The 26,190-nt window shown below is 37.5% G+C and overlaps 7 protein-coding genes across 8 annotated transcripts; 4 read left to right on the top strand and 3 right to left on the bottom strand.

The window, feature by feature from the left end:
• The first annotated feature begins 2,649 nt into the window (after positions 1 to 2,649).
• On the top strand, positions 2,650 to 4,253 carry LOC120009207 (UPF0496 protein At1g20180-like). The gene is made up of 2 exons (XM_038859676.1): positions 2,650 to 2,883; positions 3,114 to 4,253. Exons 1-2 carry the CDS (start codon positions 2,835 to 2,837, stop codon positions 4,217 to 4,219), a joined length of 1,155 nt encoding a protein of 384 aa, XP_038715604.1. The 5' UTR covers positions 2,650 to 2,834; the 3' UTR covers positions 4,220 to 4,253.
• Positions 4,156 to 7,592, bottom strand: LOC120009209 (protein Abitram-like). Of its 2 annotated transcripts, XR_005470649.1 has the most exons (7): positions 7,139 to 7,592; positions 6,989 to 7,037; positions 6,766 to 6,892; positions 5,899 to 5,969; positions 5,736 to 5,808; positions 4,387 to 4,638; positions 4,156 to 4,276 (listed from the first exon to the last, which is right to left on the bottom strand). XR_005470649.1 is itself a non-coding variant. In XM_038859678.1 (6 exons), the coding sequence occupies exons 1-6, from the start codon at positions 7,575 to 7,577 to the stop codon at positions 4,531 to 4,533; spliced, it is 867 nt and encodes a 288-aa protein (XP_038715606.1). In that variant the 5' UTR covers positions 7,578 to 7,592; the 3' UTR covers positions 4,236 to 4,530. The 2 variants fall into 2 exon arrangements, 1 of the variants encoding a protein (XP_038715606.1); XM_038859678.1 differs by having other exon boundaries at positions 4,236 to 4,638.
• A 485-nt stretch (positions 7,593 to 8,077) lies between these two features.
• On the bottom strand, positions 8,078 to 9,950 carry LOC120009208 (peroxidase 64). The gene is made up of 4 exons (XM_038859677.1): positions 9,687 to 9,950; positions 9,159 to 9,347; positions 8,787 to 8,949; positions 8,078 to 8,655 (listed from the first exon to the last, which is right to left on the bottom strand). Exons 1-4 carry the CDS (start codon positions 9,888 to 9,890, stop codon positions 8,261 to 8,263), a joined length of 951 nt encoding a protein of 316 aa, XP_038715605.1. The 5' UTR covers positions 9,891 to 9,950; the 3' UTR covers positions 8,078 to 8,260.
• Positions 9,951 to 11,426: 1,476 nt separating this feature from the next.
• LOC120009205 (probable 26S proteasome non-ATPase regulatory subunit 3) lies at positions 11,427 to 15,329 on the top strand. The gene is made up of 9 exons (XM_038859675.1): positions 11,427 to 11,583; positions 11,715 to 11,805; positions 11,911 to 12,101; positions 12,897 to 13,034; positions 13,158 to 13,294; positions 13,455 to 13,509; positions 13,589 to 13,699; positions 14,154 to 14,393; positions 14,530 to 15,329. Exons 2-9 carry the CDS (start codon positions 11,727 to 11,729, stop codon positions 15,040 to 15,042), a joined length of 1,464 nt encoding a protein of 487 aa, XP_038715603.1. The 5' UTR covers positions 11,427 to 11,583; positions 11,715 to 11,726; the 3' UTR covers positions 15,043 to 15,329.
• A 1,950-nt stretch (positions 15,330 to 17,279) lies between these two features.
• On the top strand, positions 17,280 to 19,262 carry LOC120009210 (expansin-A11-like). The gene is made up of 3 exons (XM_038859680.1): positions 17,280 to 17,452; positions 17,551 to 17,872; positions 18,671 to 19,262. Exons 1-3 carry the CDS (start codon positions 17,323 to 17,325, stop codon positions 18,975 to 18,977), a joined length of 759 nt encoding a protein of 252 aa, XP_038715608.1. The 5' UTR covers positions 17,280 to 17,322; the 3' UTR covers positions 18,978 to 19,262.
• Positions 19,263 to 19,849: 587 nt separating this feature from the next.
• Positions 19,850 to 24,749, bottom strand: LOC120008522 (5'-3' exoribonuclease 2-like). The gene is made up of 9 exons (XM_038858868.1): positions 24,642 to 24,749; positions 24,388 to 24,510; positions 23,214 to 23,294; positions 23,016 to 23,104; positions 22,840 to 22,914; positions 21,825 to 21,886; positions 21,673 to 21,735; positions 21,155 to 21,355; positions 19,850 to 20,227 (listed from the first exon to the last, which is right to left on the bottom strand). The coding sequence occupies exons 2-9, from the start codon at positions 24,508 to 24,510 to the stop codon at positions 20,151 to 20,153; spliced, it is 771 nt and encodes a 256-aa protein (XP_038714796.1). The 5' UTR covers positions 24,642 to 24,749; the 3' UTR covers positions 19,850 to 20,150.
• Positions 24,750 to 25,526: 777 nt separating this feature from the next.
• On the top strand, positions 25,527 to 26,117 carry LOC120008836 (uncharacterized mitochondrial protein AtMg00310-like). Its single transcript, XM_038859196.1, has one exon. The coding sequence runs from the start codon at positions 25,527 to 25,529 to the stop codon at positions 26,115 to 26,117; it is 591 nt and encodes a 196-aa protein (XP_038715124.1).
• The last annotated feature ends 73 nt before the right edge of the window (positions 26,118 to 26,190 follow it).

Genomic DNA, 26,190 nt, shown 5'->3' on the forward strand with positions numbered 1-26,190 from the left:
CTGTGGATCATCTTTTACCAAAATAACCTCAATTTTGATTTTCTCTCTCCACGAATTGTGATACAATAGTGATACTTTTAAATAGAAGATCCAATTTAGTGTTCAATTTATATTTTTGGCTCATAAAATGATGATATAAATGTTAGAACGTAAATTTGATAGCATTACATGTCTTTCTGGTTCAGTTATGTCATTTTAGTGGATTTTTTATGTTCGTGATACTATAGTGATACATCTCTGCAGCTGTAAATGTTTTTCCAAAAAGAGCAAGAGATGTACAAACCAAGAAAAGAAAACCAAGAAAGGAAGAAGAAGTATGCATATTAGTTCAATTGTATCATTTTAATGAATTTTTTGTGTTCGTGATACTATAGTGATACATCTCTGCACTTGTAAATGTTTTTTCAAAACGAACAAGAGAGGTAACCAAGAAAAGAAAATCAAGAAAGGAAAAGTAGTTAGGAAGATGAAGTATGCATACTAGTTTCATCATTTTAGTGGTTTTTTGGTGTTGGTGATACTATGGTGATACTATAGTGATACATCTCTGCAAAAAACGAACCAGAGTCCAGATCTGCAAAAAAACAAAGCACAACCCAGATTGAATAACGAAGCATAGTCCAGATCTGTCAAAAACGAAGCAGAGCAACTCGACGCAGTCCAGATTGAGCAACGACGAAGAAGGAGATGAAGAGAGGAGAAACTCGGCCAAAAACGGAGAAGAAGACAGCGAAGAACCAGATCGAGAACCAGAAGAAGAAGAAGAAGAAGAAGAAGAAGAAGAAGGAGGAGAGAAAGAAGGAGATAACTTTTAGTAGAGAAGAAGGAGAGAAAGAGAGGACACACTAGAGTTGGATAGTTGGAGGGAGGAGAAGAAGAAGAAGAAGAAGAAGAAAGAGGAGGGTATTGTAGGTATAAACTAAAAAATATCTTAAGTCAGATGACCAAATTACCCTTAAATTGCACTTTTTTACAATTTTAAAAATGTCCATGACCTTTTTACAATTAAGTTGTCTAAAGTGCTCTTACTGCCAATTGTCCCTTGTTTTTATTTATGTTACCAAGTTGGGCTTTTAATTTGTTTATGGGCTGGCCTTTGTTTTAACTATCTTTATGGTCTGAGTCTGACTAACAAATAGGCAATGCACTACAAGCTCAGACGATTAAATACGATAAATATCTTAAACGTCATTAATTACTTTAAATCATTATTAAGTAATACAGACCAAGAGCATGCTGATGCTTATAATCATGTCTCTAATGGTTATTGTCATCTTCATTAAATTTACACCCACATGTATATTGTCTACGCTAAGTCCCAGCCAGAACACACATGATTAATGTGTTGCAAAGCGAATTTAACTAAATAGCTACTTAGACCAGTTAATGCAAAATAATTGTTGCTTAATTATCATTATAAGATACTATTTGTTTTCCCCCAACCAATCAGAGGATTTACATGAACTTTTAGGGTTCACGGTTTTAAAACACATCTTATTAAGTCAAATAACACATAAGCTTATAAACGTTAGTCTTTCTTTAGATTTCGTCTTTGTTTATTTGACCTAACACAACGTCATTAGAGGAGGTTTAGCTAGGTACTTCGACAAACTCCCATTTGTGCCTCAAATTATTGTTTGCATAAATAACCAGAACACTAACTATTTGGGTATTTTTTGCCAATAAAGGTGAAGCAAGCAAACTATAGTCAGCAATGATGTTTTTAGGAATATCAAGATTACAGTTTTTTGTTTCCTGAGAAGGTCGTCAGTTTCCATTAATGCAGTTAGGCAAGAACTTAAATCTTACATAATATTATATTTAGTTCTCATACGCTAATGACTTGAACTCCATAGTTTATTCAACCAAACAAGCTTGTTCGGTCAAAATCCATTATGTTTCCAAAACTATGCTTCAAAAAATTTAATCATATATTTTTGATAATACAATGTAATAGATCGAATTGATTAGAGTAAACGTAAAAACCTCCAAAATATGACATTCATTTTATCCCACATCTATGTGACCTGTTAAATAACCTTTGAACATATGTAAGTCTCACTTAACATCTAACGATTCACATTAATTGGGAATAAAATGAGAGTCTTATTTTTGGGATCTCAAGTATGATTCAATTGGTTATCACTCCGTATCCAACTCCACCATCCAAGTAGATCCATGGATATTAAAAAAGTTCTAGTAAATGGATGTGAAAAGAATAAAATAAATAAATAGTCACACGTTTTCATGCTGTAAGAAACTAAAAAACCAAAATTTGAATCCAATGAAGGATAGCTGTCGATCTCATCCAGATTAAGATCATGAATTGTGAAATCTGATGACTTATCGACTGATCCCACAAAAAAGGCGTAAAAGCTTATTAGGACTCTCAATAGCGTATGAGCAACTTTACTTTGTACCAATCCACGCACGCTTCTCTTGTGCAGACTACAAAAGTCGATAAAAGTCAAGTGATGTGATTTATAAGTTTGATCCAATATCATAACGTTTTTAGGCATCTTTTAAACGATAAAATCATACGCGATTTGCTTTCAAAACGGACAATAACAATTCGAGTGAATCGGATCAAACCTCTATTTTTCTTTGCTCTTCTAATTTATGGTTCCAATCCAACAAATACAAGCTTTGTCTCTCAATACACTCCACGTATTAAAACGCACCGTGTCAGGGACGTTATCGTGTGATAAAAGCCATAATCAATTATATGGCGGTGCAAACATTACATGCCTATATATATATATAACCACTACATGACTCTTAACTCCTAATCAACCCAATCATTCATTAATTCTCTCGAATCAAACATTTCTCAGATGACAAAGCTTGTGTGGAGCAAGTTAAGATCAATCTGCAAAGGATCAGGTGAGCTTCTAACCACATCTTCTTCAATTATGAAAACTTCCCAAATCTATCTATAACTTCTTAATGGGTTTTAAGGACTTCAAAAGATCTTCAATTTTTTTTTTTAATACAACCCGGATTTCCGAATTTGAATTTTAATAAACCCTTTTCATTTTCCTAGAAAATTGAGACGGGTTTCTTTGAAATTTTGTTAAAATCTCATCGTTTGGTGATTTTTATTTGTTTTGCAGGTTCAGGTGGATCTAGGAAGAAACTTGGGGGTAGCTTAGGGAGCAAGTTAAGCGTCAATGAAGAATACGTGCAAGCATTCCGAACAAAATCTTACATGGAAATGTGGGGCAAAGTTCAAGGCCAAATCAGGAAAACAAGCATTGATGGCATTGACAGGCTCTCTGCATCATCATCTCATCCTTTCTATCAACATCTCTCCGAATGTCTCCTCGAGCCACGCCAAGAAACCCTAATACAGATGATTGAAGACTCAAAATTTCATGGCCTCCTCCTCGACTACTTTGAAGCAAGCCTGGAAGCTTGTAATGTATGTGAATTGATCCTTCGAAGCGTTCATCAAGCGCGTACTAATGACCGGAGAATCAAAAAGGTTATGAAGTTATGTAAAAAGGCACAATGTACTAAAACAGACAGTTCCTCACAAGTGTTGAGCCAGGTCGTTACAGGGTCTGTATTCAGAGAGCTTACCGCATTTGCATTGCTGAAGAATCCATTATCGTACATTAGTCCGGTTCAATTTCGCGAAATCCATGACAGTAATCTTCAGTTGCTTGATAGATTAACATTAAAGGAGAAGAAGATGAGGAGGAGAGTGAAGTTGAATAGAATCTGCAAGAAAATTGGTGGGTTTAGTCTTATATTTGCTCACAGTGCACTTATGATTGCCTTGATAGTAATATCTCTACATAGCATAATTGGCATTGTTGCAGCTCCTGGACTAATGGCTTGCTCTTTGGCTTCACTGAAGAGTACTAAAAACAAGGTGGTTGGTGAAAGGACTGCAACAAGATTGCTCGAAGCATTCACGGCGCAGCTTGATATGGCAGCGAGAGGGACCTTCACATTGATCAATGATTTTGATACGATGAGTCGACTGGCGAGGAGGTTACACGATGAAATTGAGCATTGCAGAGATGTCGCTGATATGTGTATTAAGAATGGAAAGGCTGAGATATTGAAGGAGGCCGTGAGAGAATTCCAGATGCACCAGTCTTGCTTCTTGGAGCAGTCACAAGAGCTTGAAGAACATGTTTACTTGTGTTTTAACACAATAAATAGATCCAGAAGGCTTGTTATTCAGGAAATAATGGTTGCTGAACAATAAGTGACAGTCTTCTGTATCTTGTTTGAGCCAGGATTGGTTCTAATTTCAGGGCACAATCTGTATTTTTGCCAAATAAATTTAACTAATGATACAAAACTGCAAAAGCACCAGCTAATCCTTCAGTCCCCGACTGAGAACTAGAAACGTTAAAGAGTAGAAAGATGAACCTGATGGGGAATGTCTCAAGCACCAATCGTAGAGGGCTTCTAGTAGCACGCATGCAATTTAGTGAGGCAGCAGACGCTTTTGATTGTTGCATTCTTTAAAGTACAAGTCCAGAGATGATTCCAAGTATTCCAATTGTTAAGCATTTACCCTCTCAATTTCTTGTATTCTTCACTGCTCAGCAAAGAACCCTTAATCTTGAGCCAATCTGCAGGCTTTGGCATGATGATAGCAACATATCCCTCCCTATCAGGCTGCAAATTGGTCAAGAATGAGCAGGTGAGTGGGAGGCAGCAAATAACCAACAAAGACAACAAAGTTTGTGGTCATCTGATACTGAAAATCTACAACTGGATCTTTTTTGTCATCACATCTCAAAAAGAAAATTACACAATGACCCATGAAGATACACACTCCATTTAAGCTATTAAGAGAACAATCTACAATACCCAAGTAAACTAGCTTCAACACAGGACCAAAGTTTGATTAGGATTTAAAGCTAATAGCCAGTTCATTGTTAAAAAAGTCTATATTTTTCTTCGTGGTGGCCAAAAGAAAATAAATGTCACATGGCGATGCTCACACTGATCAAACTTCAATAAAAAGAAGAAATATTAGTTTCATTACATAAAGGTAATCGATATCAGACAAACATGCCACTCCTGCTAATTTCCATAATATTTCATCCCCTTCCCATCCCCAAATCAGAACTAGTTCAGTTGGAAGCATTCAAATCATTTCGCACCATGAGTCCCCGACACAGGCATTCTGAATTACTGATAGGCTGTTTATAATCAGTATGAACCAGTGATTATCAAAACATGGTTTCACCATTTGCTTATCTTGACAAGTGAATACCACCATTTTGAGCCTGAGAGTATATCGATAGAGAGATGGTGGGGAAGGTCACCCATAGTGACCGCCGGACCGGTATCTCAAGTTACTAACAGATAAGCAACAATGGTAATATCGAGTTACTAACATATAAACAACAATGACAAGCCGCATTGTTTTGAAATATATTTCACTTCAGCTTACAAAGTACCATTCATCAAAGAGTTACTACTGCTTTCTCATTATTTTGAATGGATGCAAGTACAAAACAGTAAAAACAAAATAGTATCAGGATGCTCCAACTTGTGCTCCAAAAAGAAAGGCAATAGTACTTCTAAGGCAAACCTACTAATAAATTATGTAATTTAACAGAAACTTAAAATTAATGAAGCAAGAAAGGTTCGTGAGAAATTCAAGGAAAGATAATATATGTGTATTTGATCATAAATTTGAGCAAGGTGATACTGTCCGTCAACTAATGTGACAATCAAACTTGTAGGGATTGAGTTATTCTCACCGAAGAATTAAGCAATTCCGGTTTTTTAATTAATCTATCATTCACTTCCAACAGAGAGCCTTTAACGCAACACCTGTCAAAAGCCACCGAAATTTCGTTAAGTTTTATTTTCTCAGTAAACGAGGAGCTGAAAAAAGATAATTGAATAGGAACATATCTTTACCTGACAATATATGAAGAAGTGCTCGTGCAAACTTTACACAAAGCTGTATTTGACTCAAAGGATTGTGCATTCTGTGAATATCATTCTGATTTCAGTAAAAACTTATATAAAAGGCTGAAGGACAAAAAAAAAGAATGGGACTCTGATCACAGAAGGTCAGACTTGTAAAATAGCTTCCCCAACTCCAAACTATGGTTCAGATAATTTTCATTCTTGCTCATATGAAGGGAGTGGGGTTTTGCTACAATTCTAGCCTTTAAGAAGTTCTACTACAACTTAAATTTAAGGGTGGAAATTTAATCACGTCAATTCAAATTTCAACTTTCATTTCTGTCTTCCATCCAATTGAAGGCTTGCTAATATAGCTAAATCCAGCTCACTTAAATTAAAACTGAAGAACTGTAGGGAATAGGAATCATAGCACCAAATTATTTTAGAAATAGAAACTCTAAGAACTGGATCCGACTCTAGCTTAAAAGATAATTAGTAGAGTACAAATGAGTTACTGTGCTTTACAAGAAACTATATGAGTATATTCACCAACATGAAAAAACCCAATAGTGCATGATACGAGAGTTGAGATAACAAAATGGAATGGAAAACATAATGCAATGAAGGCTGATGAATTATTCACAACTGGTAACTAAAGACAATTATAGATTCATGTAACCGATCCCAAAATTTTAGGATAAAGGCTTGGATGATGATGATGAGTGATATGGAAAGGCCTTTCAAATACGCAGTCATAACTCATAACCAGCTTAAGTTTCATCAAGTTATAAGAAAGCGTTTCTTAATACTTGACATTTATATATATATATATACACTGACATCACAAATCCTAATCAAAATTAGCATCGCAATTACCCTCTTTCGCTTTCCAGTGACTTTCACGCCACTCCTATCAGATTTGCCAACATTGAAATCAACAGCTGTGATTCCTCCTTCATCCTTGAAAGCAACATGTGTAGGAGCCAAACCAATAACACACAAGCTTTTGATAAAAGAGATAATCAGTTCCTATGCATTGAATAATTTCCATGTCGATCCACAATACCAAACAGATTAACAAAAAAAGTAAGACTTCTACCCGTTTGCATGGCGGTAAATATACTGATCGTGTCCTGACTTCATAAAATCTTCATAAATTCAAACACGGAAAACACAATCAGTACACTGAAATTCACATAACAAGCTAGAGCAGAGCAAACTTAGGGTTCAACATAGCAATAAGAAAAACCTGCAGCGAAGTAAGAGACGAAGTTGGCTTCGACCGCTGAAGGAGGATTAAGAGGAAGATCTCCAATATCCGGCACCAGAAGCTTGCGCAACTCTTCATCTTCGTGCGTGCTTCCTTCTTTTAGTTGTTGTCGTTGTTGCTTTGATTGTGACGTCGGATCAGTTTCCACTGCAGCTTCTTCTAGTCCTTCGTTTTCATCGTGGCGGCGGTGATCGCTCATTGGATTCGATTTTAAGAGTTCGTACGAAATCAGGCACCTCTTTCTCAGTGTGCTCGCAAGTTGCAATCGCAATGGTACGCTTTCCCTCCCTCCCTCCGTCTCTATCTTACTCTCTAGTCTTCCCCTTTGTCTTTCGTTCAAATGGGCTGGGTCAGTGGCCCGGAAGATCAGAACTTGAAAGATTTTTGAGCTTGATGCCAAGGGTTTGGATCTCGACATTTGGTTTGAAGTTTGAACCGCTCGTGGCCACCCGCCACCCAATTGCTCTCCTCTTCTTTCCTTCGTTTAAATGGGCTGGGTCAATAGCCTGATGGATGCGGGCTGGTACTTATGAGCCCAACATACTATTTAGTTGGACAAACGAGGAGCGTACACGGGGCCAAACGTTCCGGGATATCGGCCGAGTTGAACCCTATCCGGTGTTTCTCCTCTGTTTTCGAAATAAAGTATTGGCAAAGTTTTATGTTTCTTGAGCTTATACGTTAATGTGTATGGAGCGTTTTGACAAAACGGCCTAAGTTAGCGTATATACTTTATCAAACAGACCTCGTTGTGTTATTACCAAGACTCATTTTTGTGTAATTAGTAGTAGTCTTTCCTAATCACTCTATATTTCAAATATAAACTAGTGAAAGTCTTATTTCTTTGTTTTATTTTGAAACTCAATCATAGCTTCCCACAAAATAAGGACAATAAATTTGTAGCCAACAAAACAAATATAAAAATTTAAAGTAATTTTGTCTTGAAAACTCAATCCTTTTACAATTGGCAATCTAAACTGGCACACACCACCTCACACTCAAACTGATTATTGATCACTCACAAAATAACATAACCTTACAAAGAACAAGACATGACCTTCGTTGATAAACACAATAACTTGCCTAATTAACTAAATTCACCTAATTAACTACTTTACAATCAAGCCTAATTTCTTGTCCTCCTGTGATGCTGCTCATCTTAATCATGGAGTTCACAAAAGCCTTTTGAAATTCTCCTTGCGATCGAGCGAATTTAGACACCAGAGTTTTGGTTTTGGATGTAGTAAGCAATGATTGATCAGAAGAAAAGAGGCTTTTACCCTGAAGCAGCAGCTTGTAGTATGCATTGTCAAATGTAGTAGTAGAGGGATCCATGGTTGCTCCTGCATTTTTTACCTTGTTGTGTGCAGGGCATACGCTTCTTAGACTCGCGGCGAAGGATGGATTCAGCGATGGATCGACGTCGACGGTCGCGCTGAAGTTGTGTATTCTGTTTTGGAAAGATGAACAATGGGAGAATCCAAGTGTATGGCCTCCTGCAATTTCCAAAGCGCACACAAAGTTGAGCAGTTTTGACAGGGCAGTACATAATGGGCCTCCTTCACAGATAGGGTTCAGGCCCAGGCCCAAGCCCACAATGGTGATGACAATAACAGATTGGGCTTACCTGACAAAGCTACAAGATCAGCCATGGAAAGACCTCTCTGTGAGAAGCTTTGTTGTAGTTGAGATATGTTGAAGGTAGGAGCTGGTAACTGTCTGGTTTCAGTTGCCTTTGAAATTCTTCCATCCAATCTCCCTTTGGGCACATCCCAAGTTGGGCCTCCCGACTGTCAAATATTATTACAAGGCCCAACAGAAACATAAATAAAGTACCCACAAGAGTCTAGAACATAAATCCAATCATACATATATAAGTGGAACCACCAGTCTTACGGATCGTTAGCATTTTTTAAGTGGAACAGTTACAACCACCTAACTACAAGCCAATTGAGCAAAGAAATTTAACAATTATTATTATTATGGATTGATGACTAACCAAAGCAACTGCGTCTCTTGCAGCTAAAGCTAGAATATCTGCACAAGAGACCACGCCAGGGCACAAAGCTTCCACTGCTTTCTTTGCAATGTCAATTACATAAAATGCATGCAAAGAAATGTTTGGAGGTCCATCTTTCTCCGCTTGGTTCTTTCCCTTTGATTCCAGCAGCACTGACCCATCGCAGCCCTTCAAAACAATAACAAAAACTTAACAAAGTTAATTTCATATGCATGCGTAATCGTCTATGATAAAGCCTGGCTGGTTATCGGTTTTAGCCAAAGGCGTATGCTTGCAGGGTTCTATGATTCGATCTCCAATGGGATTTATTCCCGTTCGGTTTCGTGTTGGGTCTCGGCCTAACTTATCTGCGGTCGACAGGTTGTGCCCTCAGCCTGTTAGGCCTAAGTTTAGGTCCAATTTGACTATCCAAAACAGACAAGCCCAATGATATCTTTCTCGTTTATCAAATTAAAAAGATTGTCTATGAGAAATTATATAAAAAAAGACATAAATGATATTGATTACCCTGACGAAGCAATCATGGAAGTGCATGCGGAGAAGAGCAGCTGGAACTGTTTTATCATTCAACATGGCTTTCTTCACAGTACTAGAGACAGTGGATTCGAGGTTAGGACATGTTTTGTCGTAGTAATTTGAGCTCAACGAGGTCACAGGAGAAGCTATTGGAAACACCAGAAGTGCAACAGCAAAAGCAACTATGACATCCATATCTGACGAAGCCAGCTATCTTAATTAGGAATGTGGGTAAGTGATTTGTGGTTGAATTGAGAGAGAGGGAGATGAAGAGTATTTATAGTAAATGTGAAAGAGACATGGTCATTGAGAGCCTAATTAGTTAATTTGGAGTTGCTATTAAGGATATGTTTGTTACGAGATTTGGTGATTTAGTTAGTCCATTGTTAATGGAGTAGAGTTGAAGAATGCTAGTAATAGACAAGACATGTCACATTGGATTTGTTTGCTTTGCTTTATTTCCTTTATTAAAGTTGTGATGCTAACTAGCAAGCTTGCATGTTTTGAGGTTTTTTTTGAAATCAAGTTATTTCATTCTTATATAGTTGTTACAACAATTCAACCAAACTCTCTAATTAGGGAAGTAGTACATATATAATAATTTGTGTAAACAAATTTACTGGCCGAGTCGGTCGTGGATAAATTCTTCTAACAAATAAAGTATGTCGTTTAATTAACAGCACGCAATTTATCAAGTGTGTAAAAATAACATAATGATCGAAATACGGAACTTGAAAAGACAGAAATAATGTAAGAACCAAATAATTTATGCAAAACCAGAAACAAATGAACTATTTTCAAGTGATTGAAAATGTACAAAAGTTCAGGCAGTGCAGTACTGAAATAAATTTCTTGCAATTGAATTGTGGAAATTTAGAATTTAAGCAACAGTATGGGGATGGATGACCGCACAACCGTTATTAAAGAATACGTTTGGTGGAATAAGGTTGAGCCAATCAAGGCTTTGTTTGTCGGTAACTTAATCTTGGTCAACCGCATCACGTTAATCCATGCATGTGTCCCTGTCAAGTGCTTAAGCGTGATTAAGATGATCCTAATAACAATTTTTTAAACGGATAACGACTATCAAACAAGTTTATCCTTTTAAATATTTATCATGGACCTAAACTTCAGGCTATCAGACCCGCACGCACAAAAGTTTTCTACCTAACAACATGATAAGTTGAGTCAAAATCCAGCGCAATACCAAAACGGAATTGATATGAGTGGAAATCAAATTCAAGACATTTCGAGTTCATATGATTTAGCATCAGAGAGATTCACTGCTGGACTATCGTGCAAGTAGTTGACCATGATAATAATGACTCTTCCACTAACTAACAGTTCCATGCTATAATGCATGGTCTTTATACATTTTAGAGATTACATCAACGAAGGGGAATAAGTGATGGAAAAATTGTTTGAAATCATTAGTTTGAGGATAACCTTAATTACATTAAATTAATTAAAGAAATCATCGTAATTAAATTTAGCTTTTGACTACAAGATGTAGATGTACGTAATCATGGCCAGCAGCCCAACAACCATGTTTAAGTTCTTATTTTAACTACAATTTATCATATTTTTATATTTGGTCTGGGTTTGTGTAAATGGGCTTCTGATGTGGGCCACGATATTTGTTTCCTATGTTAGGCGCACATGGGCCATCACAATAACATAGACACATAGTCTCCATTGTATGGGCCTCTCCTTGACCGTTTATCCGTCCATACCCAGTAGCTTGAACAAAAAGAAAGAGCGAGGGAGAGATTAAAAGAAAACAAAAAAGGAAAGGAGCGAAACATTACTGAAATCACAGCAACGATTACGAGGGAGCTTCAAACCCTAGAGAGCTTCTTCACAGGTGTGACTGACTGGAGCCAGATTCGTAAGCTTTTACTTCCGACTCTTTTTCGTATCTGAAATTCGATGCCTATGCTTCTTCGTAGTTTTGTTATTGCTATGATTGCATTATCTATTAACTCATAAATTCGTGCAATTCACCTTGATATTCGATAGAGGAGTTGAAAGATGACTCAAGATGTGGAGATGAAAGACCATCAAACACCTTCGCATTCTGTCGCCTCTGCCTTGCCGTCCACTTTACAGCGTAAGAACCAGACTCCGAACCTTCTTTGTAATCAAACCTCGCACTGTTTCTAGGGTTTCTTTATTGTTCGCGTAATTTCGTTTTTTTTTTTATTTTTGAATTTAGATTTGAAGGATATAGCGTCACTAATCGAGAGTGGCGCGCACACCAAGGAGGTTCGACGGATTGGTAGAGCTGTTCGCCTCACTATGGGCCTTAGGCACAAGCTTACTGCGCCCGTGCTCTCTGCCTTTCTTGATTTCGCATTTGCTCCGGGCTCTGAGACATATAAGCAATTGTCTGCGTATCTTCCGAAGGTCCAGTATTGAGCACCCTGTTCTGCTTGAGTTGTGATTTTGTTTTTGTTCTTTCCTATATGGATGCATGTGAATTGACGCATAAGTGATAACTCAATATATATGTTCGTTTTACTTTGTTCAGTTAGGATAAAATAGCATACATATGTTTGATCTTGAGATTTCAGTTTATTGGGCTCACTCTCAACTTTCATTGGGGTTTGGCCCTATTTTTTTAGCGGCATTATAATTGTTCTGGTAGTTTGAAATTTGTAATATCAGTTTGTAAAAGAGTGGAAAAGTAGCACAATTGAGGCTTACAGTTGATTTCCACAAAATAGAAGATGCTATTAATCTGTTGTTGCCCGTGGTTTTATGGACTATAGACTTTGTAGGAATAAAAATTGAAATTCCAGTGGTCCTGTAGTATGATGGCATCGCTTTCCAGTCATTGACGTACATAATTGATACTTCATGGTTGTGTCATGTGTGAATATGCTTTAGTTGCTAATCCAAAATGCATGACCGACCAATTTCCAAAGGAAGTGCAAAGAAGACAAGCTTGTTAGATACGACCTACAGTTAGATAAGCTGAGCCTTGATTTGTCTGTGTGATATAATAAATAGTTGCATACTTCGATTATAAGTATTTGATTATAAAAAAAGGTTTTATTGAATTTTTTTGTAATTTGCCAATGGATAGTTTGATATCCACTCAAGAATTTGTTTTAAAAGATAGCAGCTTAACAGGCTTCGTATTATTTCAATTTTTTAAAACCTGTGGCCTGAGTGATACCTTTTGCAACTTGGCTGTAGGACGATGAGCATGCGATGGAAGTTGATTCTGCACCATCCGCTAAACAAGCTCCAACAAAACACTCATCGCCAGAGCTTGAGATTTTCTGTTACTTGCTTGTCCTACTTTTTTTGATTGATCTGAAGAAATACAATGAGGTTTGATATGCTTTTGGGAATTCATTTTCCTCTTCTTTTTCTTTTTTACTTTTCATCCCTGCCCTTTTGGGTTACCTACTTGGTTGGTTATATAGTTGAAGCTGATGTCATGTGGTCTTTCAGGCAAAAGCTTGTTCCTCAGCAAGTATTGCTCGGCTTAAGAGCATAAACAGGAGAACTCTAGATGTTCTATCATCTAGACTGTACTTTTATTATTCATATAGTTATGAACTCACAGGAGATCTTGCTGAAATTCGTGGGTGAGCTATTTTACATCCCAATGTCTCTATTGTCACTATATTTGTGAGTTTAGGCATATGCCCATATTCACTAGATGATTTTATCATTTGCTAGGATGCATGCTCTAGTCAACATGTAATGAAGGTGATTTTTTTGACATTGATATGCTTTAAATTTCAGCAACCTTCTTGCATTGCATCGCATAGCCACACTGCGCCATGACGAACTTGGTCAGGTTTGTTGCTAATGACTTTCTAAGTTCCACGTTATTAGGGCTTGAGTTGCCTGTATCTTATGTAATGGGATTATTGCAGGAAACACTGTTGAACTTATTACTTCGTAACTACCTACACTATAATCTATATGATCAAGCTGAGAAGCTAAGGTCTAAGGCACCACGATTTGAAGCTCATTCGAATCAGCAGGTGTGTAGCTTTGGCCACTGTGATATTGGTATCTTTACTTGTTTCGTTTATGTTCCCTGTTACATTCACACACAAACCCTTTGTTAGAAATCTTACGATTTTCCTTCCAAACTTCTTATCCATTTGCATCATGGTCAACCTTGCCCTCACAAACTCATCCCTCCTACCCCCACTGTTCTTTTGATCCTCACTATGGGGATAGATGTGTCTTGTTTCAATTCTTTTTTTTTTTATGGAATTTCATTTATATCTCTGCTAATTTGAGGGTGCTAGACTGCCTTGGTCCCTAATTGTGTGTGTTACTGTGTTTCTATATATACAAATTTATGTGTTTCCTGTATGAATATATTGCCTTGCTCTCTGTTGATACAATAACTTCTCTTCATCTGCTACTTAGTAGAAGGATGTGCATAATCATCCATCATGGGTCTCATAACAGCCATCATCTCTGCAGTTCTGTAGGTATCTATTTTACCTTGGGAAAATTCGAACAATTCAGCTGGAGTATACTGATGCAAAAGAAAGTCTCCTTCAGGCTGCTCGGAAAGCACCTATTGCTGCTCAAGGCTTTCGCATTCAATGCAACAAATGGGCTGTGTTAGTTAGGTTACTGTTGGGAGAAATACCTGAGAGAACAATTTTTGTGCGGAGAGGAATGGAGAAAGCTTTGAGGCCATATTTTGAGCTTACTAATGTAAGTTTGAATTTGTAAAATTATTTCTTAGTGAAACTTTGTTTGGTGTGTGGGCTGCTTATTCTCAAAAGCTATGTGGGATGTGTTTAGCTTCAGCTTCTGACTTTTGTACATTGTTTTATGGTTGATGTTTCAGGCTGTGAGGATTGGCGACCTGGAGCTATTTAAAACTGTCGCAGATAAGTTTTCTAGCTCTTTTAATACAGACGGAACTCATAATTTGATTGTGCGTCTGCGGCATAATGTTATTAGGACTGGGTTACGCAACATCAGTATCTCGTATTCTCGCATCTCGCTCACTGATGTTGCCAAAAAGTTGAGGTTGGACACTGCAAACCCCGTTGCAGATGCAGAAAGCATCGTGGCAAAGGCTATCCGTGATGGTGCAGTTGATGCCACTTTGGATCATGAAAATGGGTGGATGGTGTCAAAGGAAACTGGAGATATTTACTCCACAAACGAGCCTCAAATTGCATTCAATTCTAGGATTGCTTTTTGTCTGAATATGCACAATGAAGCTGTTCGGGCCTTGCGATACCCACCTAATACACAAGAAGATAAGGAAACTGCTGAGAAGAGGAGAGAACGACAGCAACAGGAGCAGGAACTCGCAAAGCATATTGCAGAGGAGGATGATGATGATTTTTAGACACAGCCTTTTGTCTGTTGGAACCAAACATCTCCATTTAGTTTCTTTGTTCATGATTCTCGTCAAAATCGCATGAGTATAATTTTTCCCTTTTGGAGTGTTTATATATTATGATAGACGTCATCACTTAGATTTTATATTTCCCATTTTCCTTTATCTTTGAGCATGCATGAGTACAACTACATGACTGAAATGTTTGTGACAATTTGTCGAGCCATTGCTGTTTATTTGAAGCGCACAACTTTAATTTGGTGCTTTTATGGCGGTGAAAGGTTTATAGTAATATACCTCGAACTTCTTCACGTATCCTTAGAAGATATCTATTGAATGGCCAAGTATGCATTCGAGATGGTTCCCCTTTTTATTTGAATGCAGCATTGGAGAGCTATTCTAAGCTTTTTGGGACTCTTGGGCTAGTTATTGTAGTATGTTTTAGCAAAGATAGTAGTTGGGTTCTTTTTGTTTCTGTTATTGTAGGATGTTCTAGTTCATGGGTATAGGTTAGATATGGAGAAATCTGGAGAAAGAGACTGCTGCCAAGGAATTCCAAATCTTAATCCACCTCACCAACCTGGTTATGGAAAAAATTAAATCTGGACTTTCGTTTAGGCGGGTCTACCTAGCATGTGCACGATATGATTCCAATCATTTCTGCTTATATTTACTGATATTCCATTTTCCTACTTAAGAATGTCAATGTATGAGTCGCGTGGAGTAGTTTAGGTGGCAGGGCGGATCTTATTATGTGTGGGTTGGGCGCGTGTATTTCGGTTCAATACCGTGCTCAGGATTATATTATATTCATGACTAAATTGGGACATGTATTGGGATGTGCCGTTGTCCATGGAGTTTACCATGCAAGGGTAAGTCTCGAGGTGGGTCGACTCTTGGGTGGTTTCTCCGTAACCAAAAGAAAGTGTCAATGAGGAGTTGACATATGATGAACCACTTGCGATTCAATGTACGACTTTATATGAATGATAATTCCATCATAACATTCCCCTATTAATTTGTGGCTTCATTGGCACCAGATTGGCCATCAATGAAAACAGCTCTCAATCCCCATTTTATTATATATAGAGAATAATGAATGATCTCCAGATAAAATAGTTTGCATTTATGAACTGCCACAAAACACTTGTTTCCTTGATTCGTGTTAAGAGTCACATGGCGAATTCAATGAAATTGGCAGATGCGGACATCTTTGCATTTACAACTTCATTGTTTTTTGTTTTTTTTTTAATTAATGAACCAGATACTTTTTTGAAACGGCATAGGATGATTAGAACCTGATCATTAAGGTGATATATATTATCGTTACCACTCCAACTAGTGATTCGTGTGTGTGAGCTAGATACTTGTTGCTTATCCGTCTATAGAAGCACATAATTTACTGACTGAACTCACTTATTGGATTGGTTTTCTGATGTTTTCACATGGACTAATAGTGACACGGTATGAACTTTCAATTTTCAACTTAGCACAAACAGAATGTATGTTTGTACCATTTAGTATCGATTGATGTCCAAAAAAATGAGGTTGAAGGGCCAAGATGGGTGGGTCCATACACATGAATTGGCATGTTGTGAAGATTTATAGGTCAGGTAATAGTTGAACTCATGATTTTGCAAAATGGGCTGCATCGGTTTAATGGACCGGATTTCCGTTAATGTTTTAGAAATGCAAAATGTATAGACTTTTGTAAGGAGTAAAAAAATGGCATGCGATTCCTCTCACAGGGGTAAATGCATTTCCAACCAATCAACAGTGACAGGTATCAAAACACTTGGTATCAGGCAGATCTCAAAACGCAATAAACAACTCCTCAATCATGTGAGAGTTGCATCATATGATATATAACCCTAAATATTCTATCACAAGACCCATTTGGTGCTGTCAATTTGATCTGCAAATAACAACAAATCAAGCCAAACCCATTAATTAACAAAACCAAAAAAGAACAATTTGGGATCATGGTTTTTGAAGTATTCACGTCTCTCCCTCTTTCTCCATGTGGGTGAGCTTGAGAACGTGAGAATAATTGAATTTTGGGTCCAAAATCAATGCAGAGAGAATTTCACATTAAAAAAAAAAATTGCATGAAGAGTTTCAATCTAATTTCAGAGCTCACATGTGAGGTTTGCTGCATAAAGAGCGCATAAAGAGCACTTTGCTCTCTTATTTATAGTGGCAACAGCTCTACTACTTTGAAATCCCAATAAATGTAAATACGAACCTTCCTTCCTCACCTTCCATTTCTCCTTCATCGTTCACAAAAAAATGGCAAAATTCGTTCTTGCAATAGTGATTCTCTGCTTTCTTTCTATCAAAGCCAATGCCTTTGCTCCATCTGGATGGACTAAAGGTCATGCTACATTTTATGGGGGCAGTGATGCTTCAGGAACTATGGGTATATATGTATACAAATATATTCATATACATATTCTTCATTAACTCTCAAATCATTTCAATTTCTCTTAACTTATACATATGGATTTGTTGTTATAGGAGGAGCTTGTGGCTATGGAAACTTGTATGCAAGTGGGTATGGAACAAGAACTGCTGCTCTAAGCACTGCACTGTTCAATGATGGAGCTTCGTGTGGACAGTGTTACAGGATCATCTGTGATTATAATGCAGACTCTAGATGGTGTATTAAAGGAGCATCTGTGACAGTCACCGCGACAAATTTCTGCCCTCCTAATTATGCTCAGCCCAATAACAATGGAGGCTGGTGCAACCCTCCTCTTCAACACTTTGACATGGCTCAGCCTGCATGGCAAAAGATTGGTATTTATCGAGGAGGGATCGTCCCAGTTTTGTTCCAAAGGTTAGTATTAAACAAATCCCATTCTTACAAAAAAGAAAAGAAAATGGAACCCAATGTTTTTTTGTTTCTGTTATTCCAAATGTTGACATGGATGCACATAATTTCATATGGATCATGTGAGACCCATGATTTCACGTGGGATCAATGGGCGTTTATTTTAGTATTTGAGATAATTGGGATAAAAACAATGGGATACGCTTTGAAAGGGAAAAAAAAACCCTTCATAAGATAAGTTATTCTGAGTCTCTCTGTTTTTGACCCTATATATGGGCCATAAAAAGGGCTTTACAGAGGTTAAGTCCAAACCGTCTATATGGGCCTTGAAGTAGATTATTGTTTCAGGCCCACTCGATATAGCACCAGTGCAGCCCGACTAGTAGGCAAAAAATGAGAGAGTGGATTATTGGATATAACTTATGGGCCTTGACGAAGAGTATCGGATCAGGCCCACGCTATATGGCACCAGTGCACCTAGTGGCTAGTAGGCTAAAAATGATAGGTTGAATATAACTTATGGGCCTTGACTTAGAGTATTTAGGCCCACGAGATATAGCACTAGACTGCCCGGCGCCCGCCTAGTGGACTAAAAATGATAGATTTGGATATAACTTATGGGCCTTGACTTAGAGTATTGGGCCAGGCCCACGCGATATAGCACTAGACTGCCTGCCTAGTGGACTAAAAAGATAGATTTGGATATAACTTATGGGCCTTGACTTAGAGTATCTGATCAGGCCCACTTGATATAGCAATTACGGCCTAACTCCTAACTCCTAAGTAATTTGTTTGCACTGGCAGGGTTCCTTGCAAAAAGCATGGAGGAGTAAGATTCAGCATTAACGGGAGGGATTACTTTGAGCTTGTGTTGATAAGCAATGTCGGAGGGGCTGGATCAGTTCAGTCTGTGTTCATCAAAGGGTCCAGAACTGATTGGCTAGCTATGTCAAGGAACTGGGGAGCTAATTGGCAATCCAATGCATATCTGAATAGCCAGTCCTTGTCTTTCAAGGTCACAACCACTGATGGTGCCACTCGTGTGTTCACAAACATTGCTCCATCAAACTGGCGTTTTGGACAAACTTTCTCCAGTTCAGTACAGTTTTGATTTAAGGGTTCAGGGAGTTTCTGAGTATCAAGTTTAAATTTGGCCGAGGCGTGTTCAAGTTACAGCAGCCCGCTAATATTCCAGATCAACAGTTTTACAAATCCCAGTGTATTTTTGTCTCAAGCTATCCAAATACTGATATGTATTTGTGCATTTCTATTTGTGTTGTAGCCTTGAAAAGCATCTATGATGAGAACTCGTGTAAGAATCCTATCAATATCCTATACCATCTATTCAATAACCGTGTTACTAAATTCTGATCTGAGATGCAATTACGTACAAATAAATGTATTTTTTTTTGGGTTTTTAATATATTAAAAGTTGGTGTTTCATTTCCCCTGTACTAATTACAATCGAGACCTGATAAAAAAAATTACAATCGAGTAGAATATCCATGGAAAGGAAGAAATTGAAAAAACACGAGTGAGCTGGGCCCAATGGTATGAAGACTGATTGGACAGGTATACAGTTCCGATGCCTTTTGCTATATGTGTTGACTCGATTAAGATTATAGGCTTATAGCCCACTAAAATTGGCATGCAAGCCCATTAGTCTTCTTTACCGGGTCAAGCCCATTAATAAAATAGTCGCAGAAATTAGGAAAGCCCATTAATAACTTAAGGCTGATATTTATTTTATCAGAAATGTTTTGTTTTCAATTAAGAGAATCTCCATTGGCATTTTAGCAACATGATCACTAGATGCCTGCTACACTGCCACCTGCATATAAAGTATAATTGTACAAGACCATTGCGCAGGCAGGATATACTTGGAAATCATTCCCTCCAACAAAATCATAAAATCTCTAAATTCAACATTCCATTCCTTATAAGTGAATGCAAACCATTAAATAAATACATGACCAAGAGTTAAAATGCGCAATTTAAAGTCGTTTAATAAAAGAATTGCTGCTCAAGTAAAAAAGCTACAACTGTTTAAACTGTCTCACCTACAATCAACCAATTTAAAAAGGGGTTACCTGGCGAGGCCCATGGTCCGAAGCTAATAACATTTAGTCTAAGAGGTTGTACGTTAACATAACATGTCCTAAAGTTAAAAGAGAGAGAGACACAAAAACAGGAACCAAAAAACAAACTAATAATAACATAGAAATGGAGAAGGCATCAAACACTGCTTGCACAAATTTCAAGGGAGAGAAGCCCAGCGCACATCTCATGCTGCTGCCTGGATCGGACCATTCGACCTAAAGCCGCGGCCCCTTCCACGATTACCCCTTCCACGACCACGACCTAGAACAAAGTCAACCACAAATAGATGGTATTCAAGTCCATTCATGTCTATAAATTTTAAAAAAAAATTTGTAGATTTCCTAGGAGCAAAATCCTATAAGTAGTGTTCTCTAGAATCAAGATGCCAAGACAGCCTATAATAAGTACATGCAGTTTTAAAAAAAAAAAAACCATAATATACAGTTGAAAACATTAGCAAAACACCTAGCTTGGTAATCATCCTCAACACAATGAATACATATACATTGCAATTGATTGCTTTTAAAAAAAAACAGAACATACATTTGAAAACATTAGCAGTCTATCACACATCTACTTGAAATAAAACACCTAGCTTGGTCATCATCCTCAACATAATGAATAAAATACATTGCAATTGATTGCTAAAGCATCCACCTATCTCATTCTCAACGGTTTCTAAATGGAATACTTTATTCAAAATCCTTTTAAAATGCCGGCATCCTCTACACTGAACAGATTAAAGAGAAAATTAATCCATCTATTTCATCTTCTAATGAAGGAAAACGGAGGCTCTTTTCTTTGCATGGATTATTTTAATTATACCTTACTTGATCACAAGGTTTGCAAGACCATTTGGATCCTATATATGCAATTCATCATTTCAGCATTGCAACTCTATCTCACTTTAGAAGGCAGATACATCTACCTATCTGCTATACTTCATTTTCTCCTACTTTTACAGAAAACTTCTCTTTTTTTGTGAGGTGGTCTTACAGATACCTGATTGTTCTAAAATAATTTATTTATATGAAAATAACACTTTAAGTAAAGATTAACGTTCAGCTCCATAAATGATGGCCAACAATTGAAAAACATTACGCAAATCTAAAACAAGGTACTTTTAAACATTGACGGCCAAAAAGTTAACACAACGTTAATCGAGAAATAAATACGAGTTAACTATACCACGGCCTTGAGCAGGGGCTTCATGATAGTAGCCTCCATCTTGCTGTGCATCAACTGGAGGTCCGTTATATCCTCCTACATTATATCCTCCCCTTCCACGGCCACGGAAACCACGGCCCCTACCTCGACCACGACCCCTCCCATAGCCTCGATTGCGGTCCCAACCTCCATCCTCATAATCCGCTGACACAAAACCATTCCCTGAAAGAGATTGCAACTACCATACCATAAATCACTTGCTAAATTATCTTAGATTTCCAATCATTTGTGTAAAATTTAAGGCCAAGGTAAAAACAAGCGCGGCATCACTCTAATTGCAAACATCATGTACCAAAGTCTTCATTCTAAATTTATTATGCATTTCCCTATGTTTTCAATCTTAAAGCAGATGATTATCATTGATGAGAATAAACATTATTCAAACAAGTAAATTGAGAATCAATATAGTAACTCATTTCTATTTCAGAATAACACAATTGTCAATATGCTAACAACATGATTATACCAAATAGACATACCTCTAGCCCCCCTTCCACGTCCTCTGCCCCCACGACCCCTACCTCGACCATTTGGTGAGCCCTCTACAGGCAAAAGAGAAAATAACTTTAGATAAATATTGAGATAAACATAGAATACAATGCTCTTATTTTATCATGTTATATAGAGTTACCTCCATCATGATCAAACTCTGTATAGGCCTTCACCAGTTCAGCAGGTAATGGAGGCTGGTACCTGAAGTTGGTGGCATCACAAGAGTGAGAACAGGTCTATATGATTCAATATATGCGTGTGGCACTAAAACACCAGAAATTAAACCTAACAGAGGCCAAGCTCTTTTGACCAACTCAGAGATAATTGTCACAGGGAAAAGGGGATAGCAAAAAACTGATATGATATCCATGCTATTGAAACTGTACCAAGCTACTGTAGCATAACCTTTAAGATCTAATATTTTGACAGCCAATATTAGAGTGCATATAAAGGTCTATATAGGTACCTTTCTTACAAATAATGCGGACCAGCAAAACTGAAACACGGTTATCTTTCAAATACTAAAAGAACTGACTTTGGCTTTTCAAGGCCTCACAAGGACTTATGATTACTTGAATAGCAAATTAACACCCAGAAATAGTTATTTCCCTCATTTCTCTATAAGTAAGTTAAGCTTTAGTGGAAAATTTATGAATGGGCAAAAATATCACGTCTCGATGCAATCGCGGCTTCATTACTCCCATTTATTTCAGCCAAAGTCAACCAGTTCATATAATAATCCATCAACCATGTACTGAGGAAAAAGTAGCACAATATGTCCAGTAAAAAAAAGATGGCACAACATTTCAAAGGTTCAAGAAAAAAAAATATTTACAGGTAAAACTGAATTTATGCTCAATCAGAGGTCTTTAAACAGCATAAATTTTTGTTTCTTATTTTTCATGATTTCATCATGGTGGCACGGCGGCACCCGTCACCCCCTTGGTGCTTTCTTTTAAGTTCTTTTTGGATATGAATGTAGGTACAAAAACATATGCAGGAATTAAAAGAGCCTTTGTGACAGCTAAGCACAAGTATAGAGAGAAATATAAACACAAAGAAAGCATAAAACTAGAGACAATGAAACACATTAACACATATGAAAGGAAAAAAAAATTACTGTTTGTAAGGAAAGAAAATAACAACAGACTAACCCAAGGGCAGATGTATTCAGTTCTTTCTTTGAAAGGGTTATTGTAATCATTGACACATGTCGTGTAGTTTCCAAACTGCCATATTAAAAAACAAAAATTATAACAAGGGGGTCAATGTTCTAAAATATTGAGCCTGCAATAAGTTTTTTGCAAAACCAGGTTAAAACTATGCTTACGGCAGCAGGCCTTCCTCCAAGGGCTCCCATGTGTCAGTTATATCAGTGGATCCAATAGCCGTAACCTGATGAAGTCCAACAATTCTTCTCTGCAGAACCGATGGTCCGATACAACAAGTATATCAATATCCCCAATCTTTAAGGCCAACAAGTTGAATCACAAAGAATCTGAAATGGTAAAGAAGAAAATAAATAGACCTTTATCAACTCCACCATGGTTACAGTCTTGTTGATAGCTCTTCCCATTGCCTTAAACACAATTTCATTTGAACCTCTCTCCTACAAGAAAACCATCATAGGAAAATGATAACAATAGTATAAAAGTTACTAGGTAAAGCTGGTGAAAAAGTTCGGAGAAAAACAAAAAGTTATGCCACATTGCTATTCAAGCAAGGTGCAACATCTCTTAGCCACAGATGTGAAATCTACTGCCTTATGTGTAATATCATTTATCTCTGCTTGATACCTAGAATGCAAAAATGAACATGCATCTCTATGACAAACAGCATCATGTCAATATACCATAAACACTAAATTCCTTCAACCTACATTCTTGATGTGCCTGCACAAGAAGATAATAAGTTGTCTTCATCACTTTCCATATCGATCTTCAATCACATTTGATAATAAATGCAACGGAAGTTCATAATTTAGATCCATATATGATCAAGTCAGTGTATTCTTAAGAGTTTGATTTGCAACCATAAGGGCATGAAGTTGAGAGCTTAGGCTTAGATTCATTGCCACATTACTGAGATTCAACAGGGAGCCAGTTTCTTATCCTTTTTAGCATATGCTGTTGACCTAGTTCAATTGTTTCCAAAAAAGTTGTAGATACGCTTGACAGTAAAGCATATTAGTTTCCAGAGTTTCCAAGAAACACCCAAAGGGGCTTTCCAAATTGCTCACTACTGGCATCAGGCTTCTTATCCACGGATTCTCTAGATCATTTGATTAAACCTATAAAAAAAAACACACACACACGCTAGTGCACGCACATCACACACATGTACATGCTTACATCATAAGCGTACGTACACTATTCTGTGTGTATAATTGTATGCAGACAATTACACATACACATACACAAAATTTTATTTTATATACTATCAGGTCTTTTATGCATCTTTCAACAAACAAGTAGTTCCCTAATAGCTATCACTATCCAGTATCCATCCTCACCGCTAAGCTTGTCCTACATATAGTTTATCCCTCCCCTATTCCACCTATCATACCAAACAGGGCATATTGTGCAGACAGGGACCAACAATAAACTTGTATTGTTTTCCTTTCCTTTCTTTGGCAAGAAAAAGCATGAACAGCATGCATGATAGCCAAAATTCCTAAAAAGCAATATCAGAACATAACATACTTGTAGCAGACTCATGGCATAAGTGATATAGCTGCGCATTCTCCCCTGACTTGTAATCCGAATCTCATTCTCGTCGATTGGCGTCTCCGCTCTCGGCTTCTCCACTCTCTGGTACCGATCCATCTACACCACCACAAAAACAAATTTCAAAAACAAAATTCCAAATCAAAATCAAATCACCTTTGCACCAAATCATAAACAACGAAATCGAAATCACACTACATTTATACTGTTTTAATGGATCTGAGGGTTACCTAGAGAAGTTAAAGATAAGTTTGCACCACCCAGAAGGAGCCCTCTTCTACGGCTTCGTTTCTTCTTTTACGCCCTAAACCGCTTACAGGGGTGTATCGTGCTTTATATACCTGCATACCCTTCCGAAACTAACCTAACCCGTAACCAACTCCCTTCAACCGGCCCGAACCGGTTTCTTTGCCGGATTGAACGGTTCGGCCTTAATGCCTTATACGCTGCCACGTTTTAATTTGTAACGGTTTATCCAAAGCTTATCCTATGCCTTCTTAGTTGAGGTTATGGCTATGTCTGGAAATCCAACGACATTTATTTTAGTCTCACTATAATTAATGTTGAATTATTTTTATTCGTGAGTTTGACGACCCGAATTTAAACTTATATCGAATAGTGTCGTTTTTGGTTATTAAAAAAAAGGATTTTTTATTTTCCTTAATGAGTCTAAAATAATAATAATCCGATTACCGATTTTACTTGAGTTCACAGTCAAACATAATGTTAGGAAGAAAATGGAATTTCAATTCGCAACGAATTATATTCAAACTATATGGTTGGCTAGTTACACTAATGTTGTAAATCAAAATAAATTTTGATTACTTGCCTTCATTTCAATTTTACTTTTTCTAAAAAAATCCACCTCAACCGTGGAATGTCACATCTACCTCGCATGTATTTAATACACTACTTAAGATAAACCAAAGTCCGCAAATGGAACCGTTATACTCTATTTACTCAATTGTTATGATTTGCATTCTCCAATAACTAAGTGTTAAAAAATATCTCGGGCGGGGAAAGAGGTTCTAATCAAAACAGTTGCTCAAGCTCTTCCAACTTTTGCTTTGAGCGTTTTCCTCATTCCGCTGGACCTGTGTGCCAAGCTTGAGAGGATGATGAACTCTTTTTGGTGGGGGAGTGGTAGTGGTGGCTCGCGAGGAATTAATTGGATGAGGTGGGATCGACTCTGTGTTAGAAAATATCAAGGCAGACTGGGTTTTTGCAAGCTTCATGAGTTCAACCTGGCTATGCTTGGTAAAAGTGGATGGCGACTGTTGTTACATCCGGATTCTCTTGTAGGGCGACTGTATAAATCAAGGTATTATCCCAATTCTAATTTCCTAGAGGCTACTTTGAGTAATAATCCGAGCTATATATGGCGGAGTATTATTGCTTCACAACCTTTGGTTAGGAGTGGAGCTCAGTGGAGGGTGGGAAAGGGTGATCGTATTAAAATTTGGACTGATTCATGGCTGCCTGATGACTCTAACCCACGAGTAATGTCTCTGGTTATTCAGGGATCTGAAGAAGCTGTAGTGCGAGGCCTGATAAGGACTGATGAGCGTTTATGGGACCAGGACATTCTCAGGGATCTGTTTAATGATAGGGACAGAGACCTGATCAATAAAATTCCACTCAGTTGTAGGGATAATGAAGATAGAATTTACTGGAGGCCCGATAGGAAAGGTGAGTATACAGTGTGAAGTGCCTATACGAAGCTGACTGAGGGCCTTAGTGCTCTCAATGAACATCATTCGTTAGATGTTTGGAGGAAAC

This window comes from Tripterygium wilfordii, chromosome 11 (assembly GCF_013401445.1).
Source record: "Tripterygium wilfordii isolate XIE 37 chromosome 11, ASM1340144v1, whole genome shotgun sequence".
Taxonomy (NCBI): Eukaryota; Viridiplantae; Streptophyta; class Magnoliopsida; order Celastrales; family Celastraceae; genus Tripterygium; species Tripterygium wilfordii.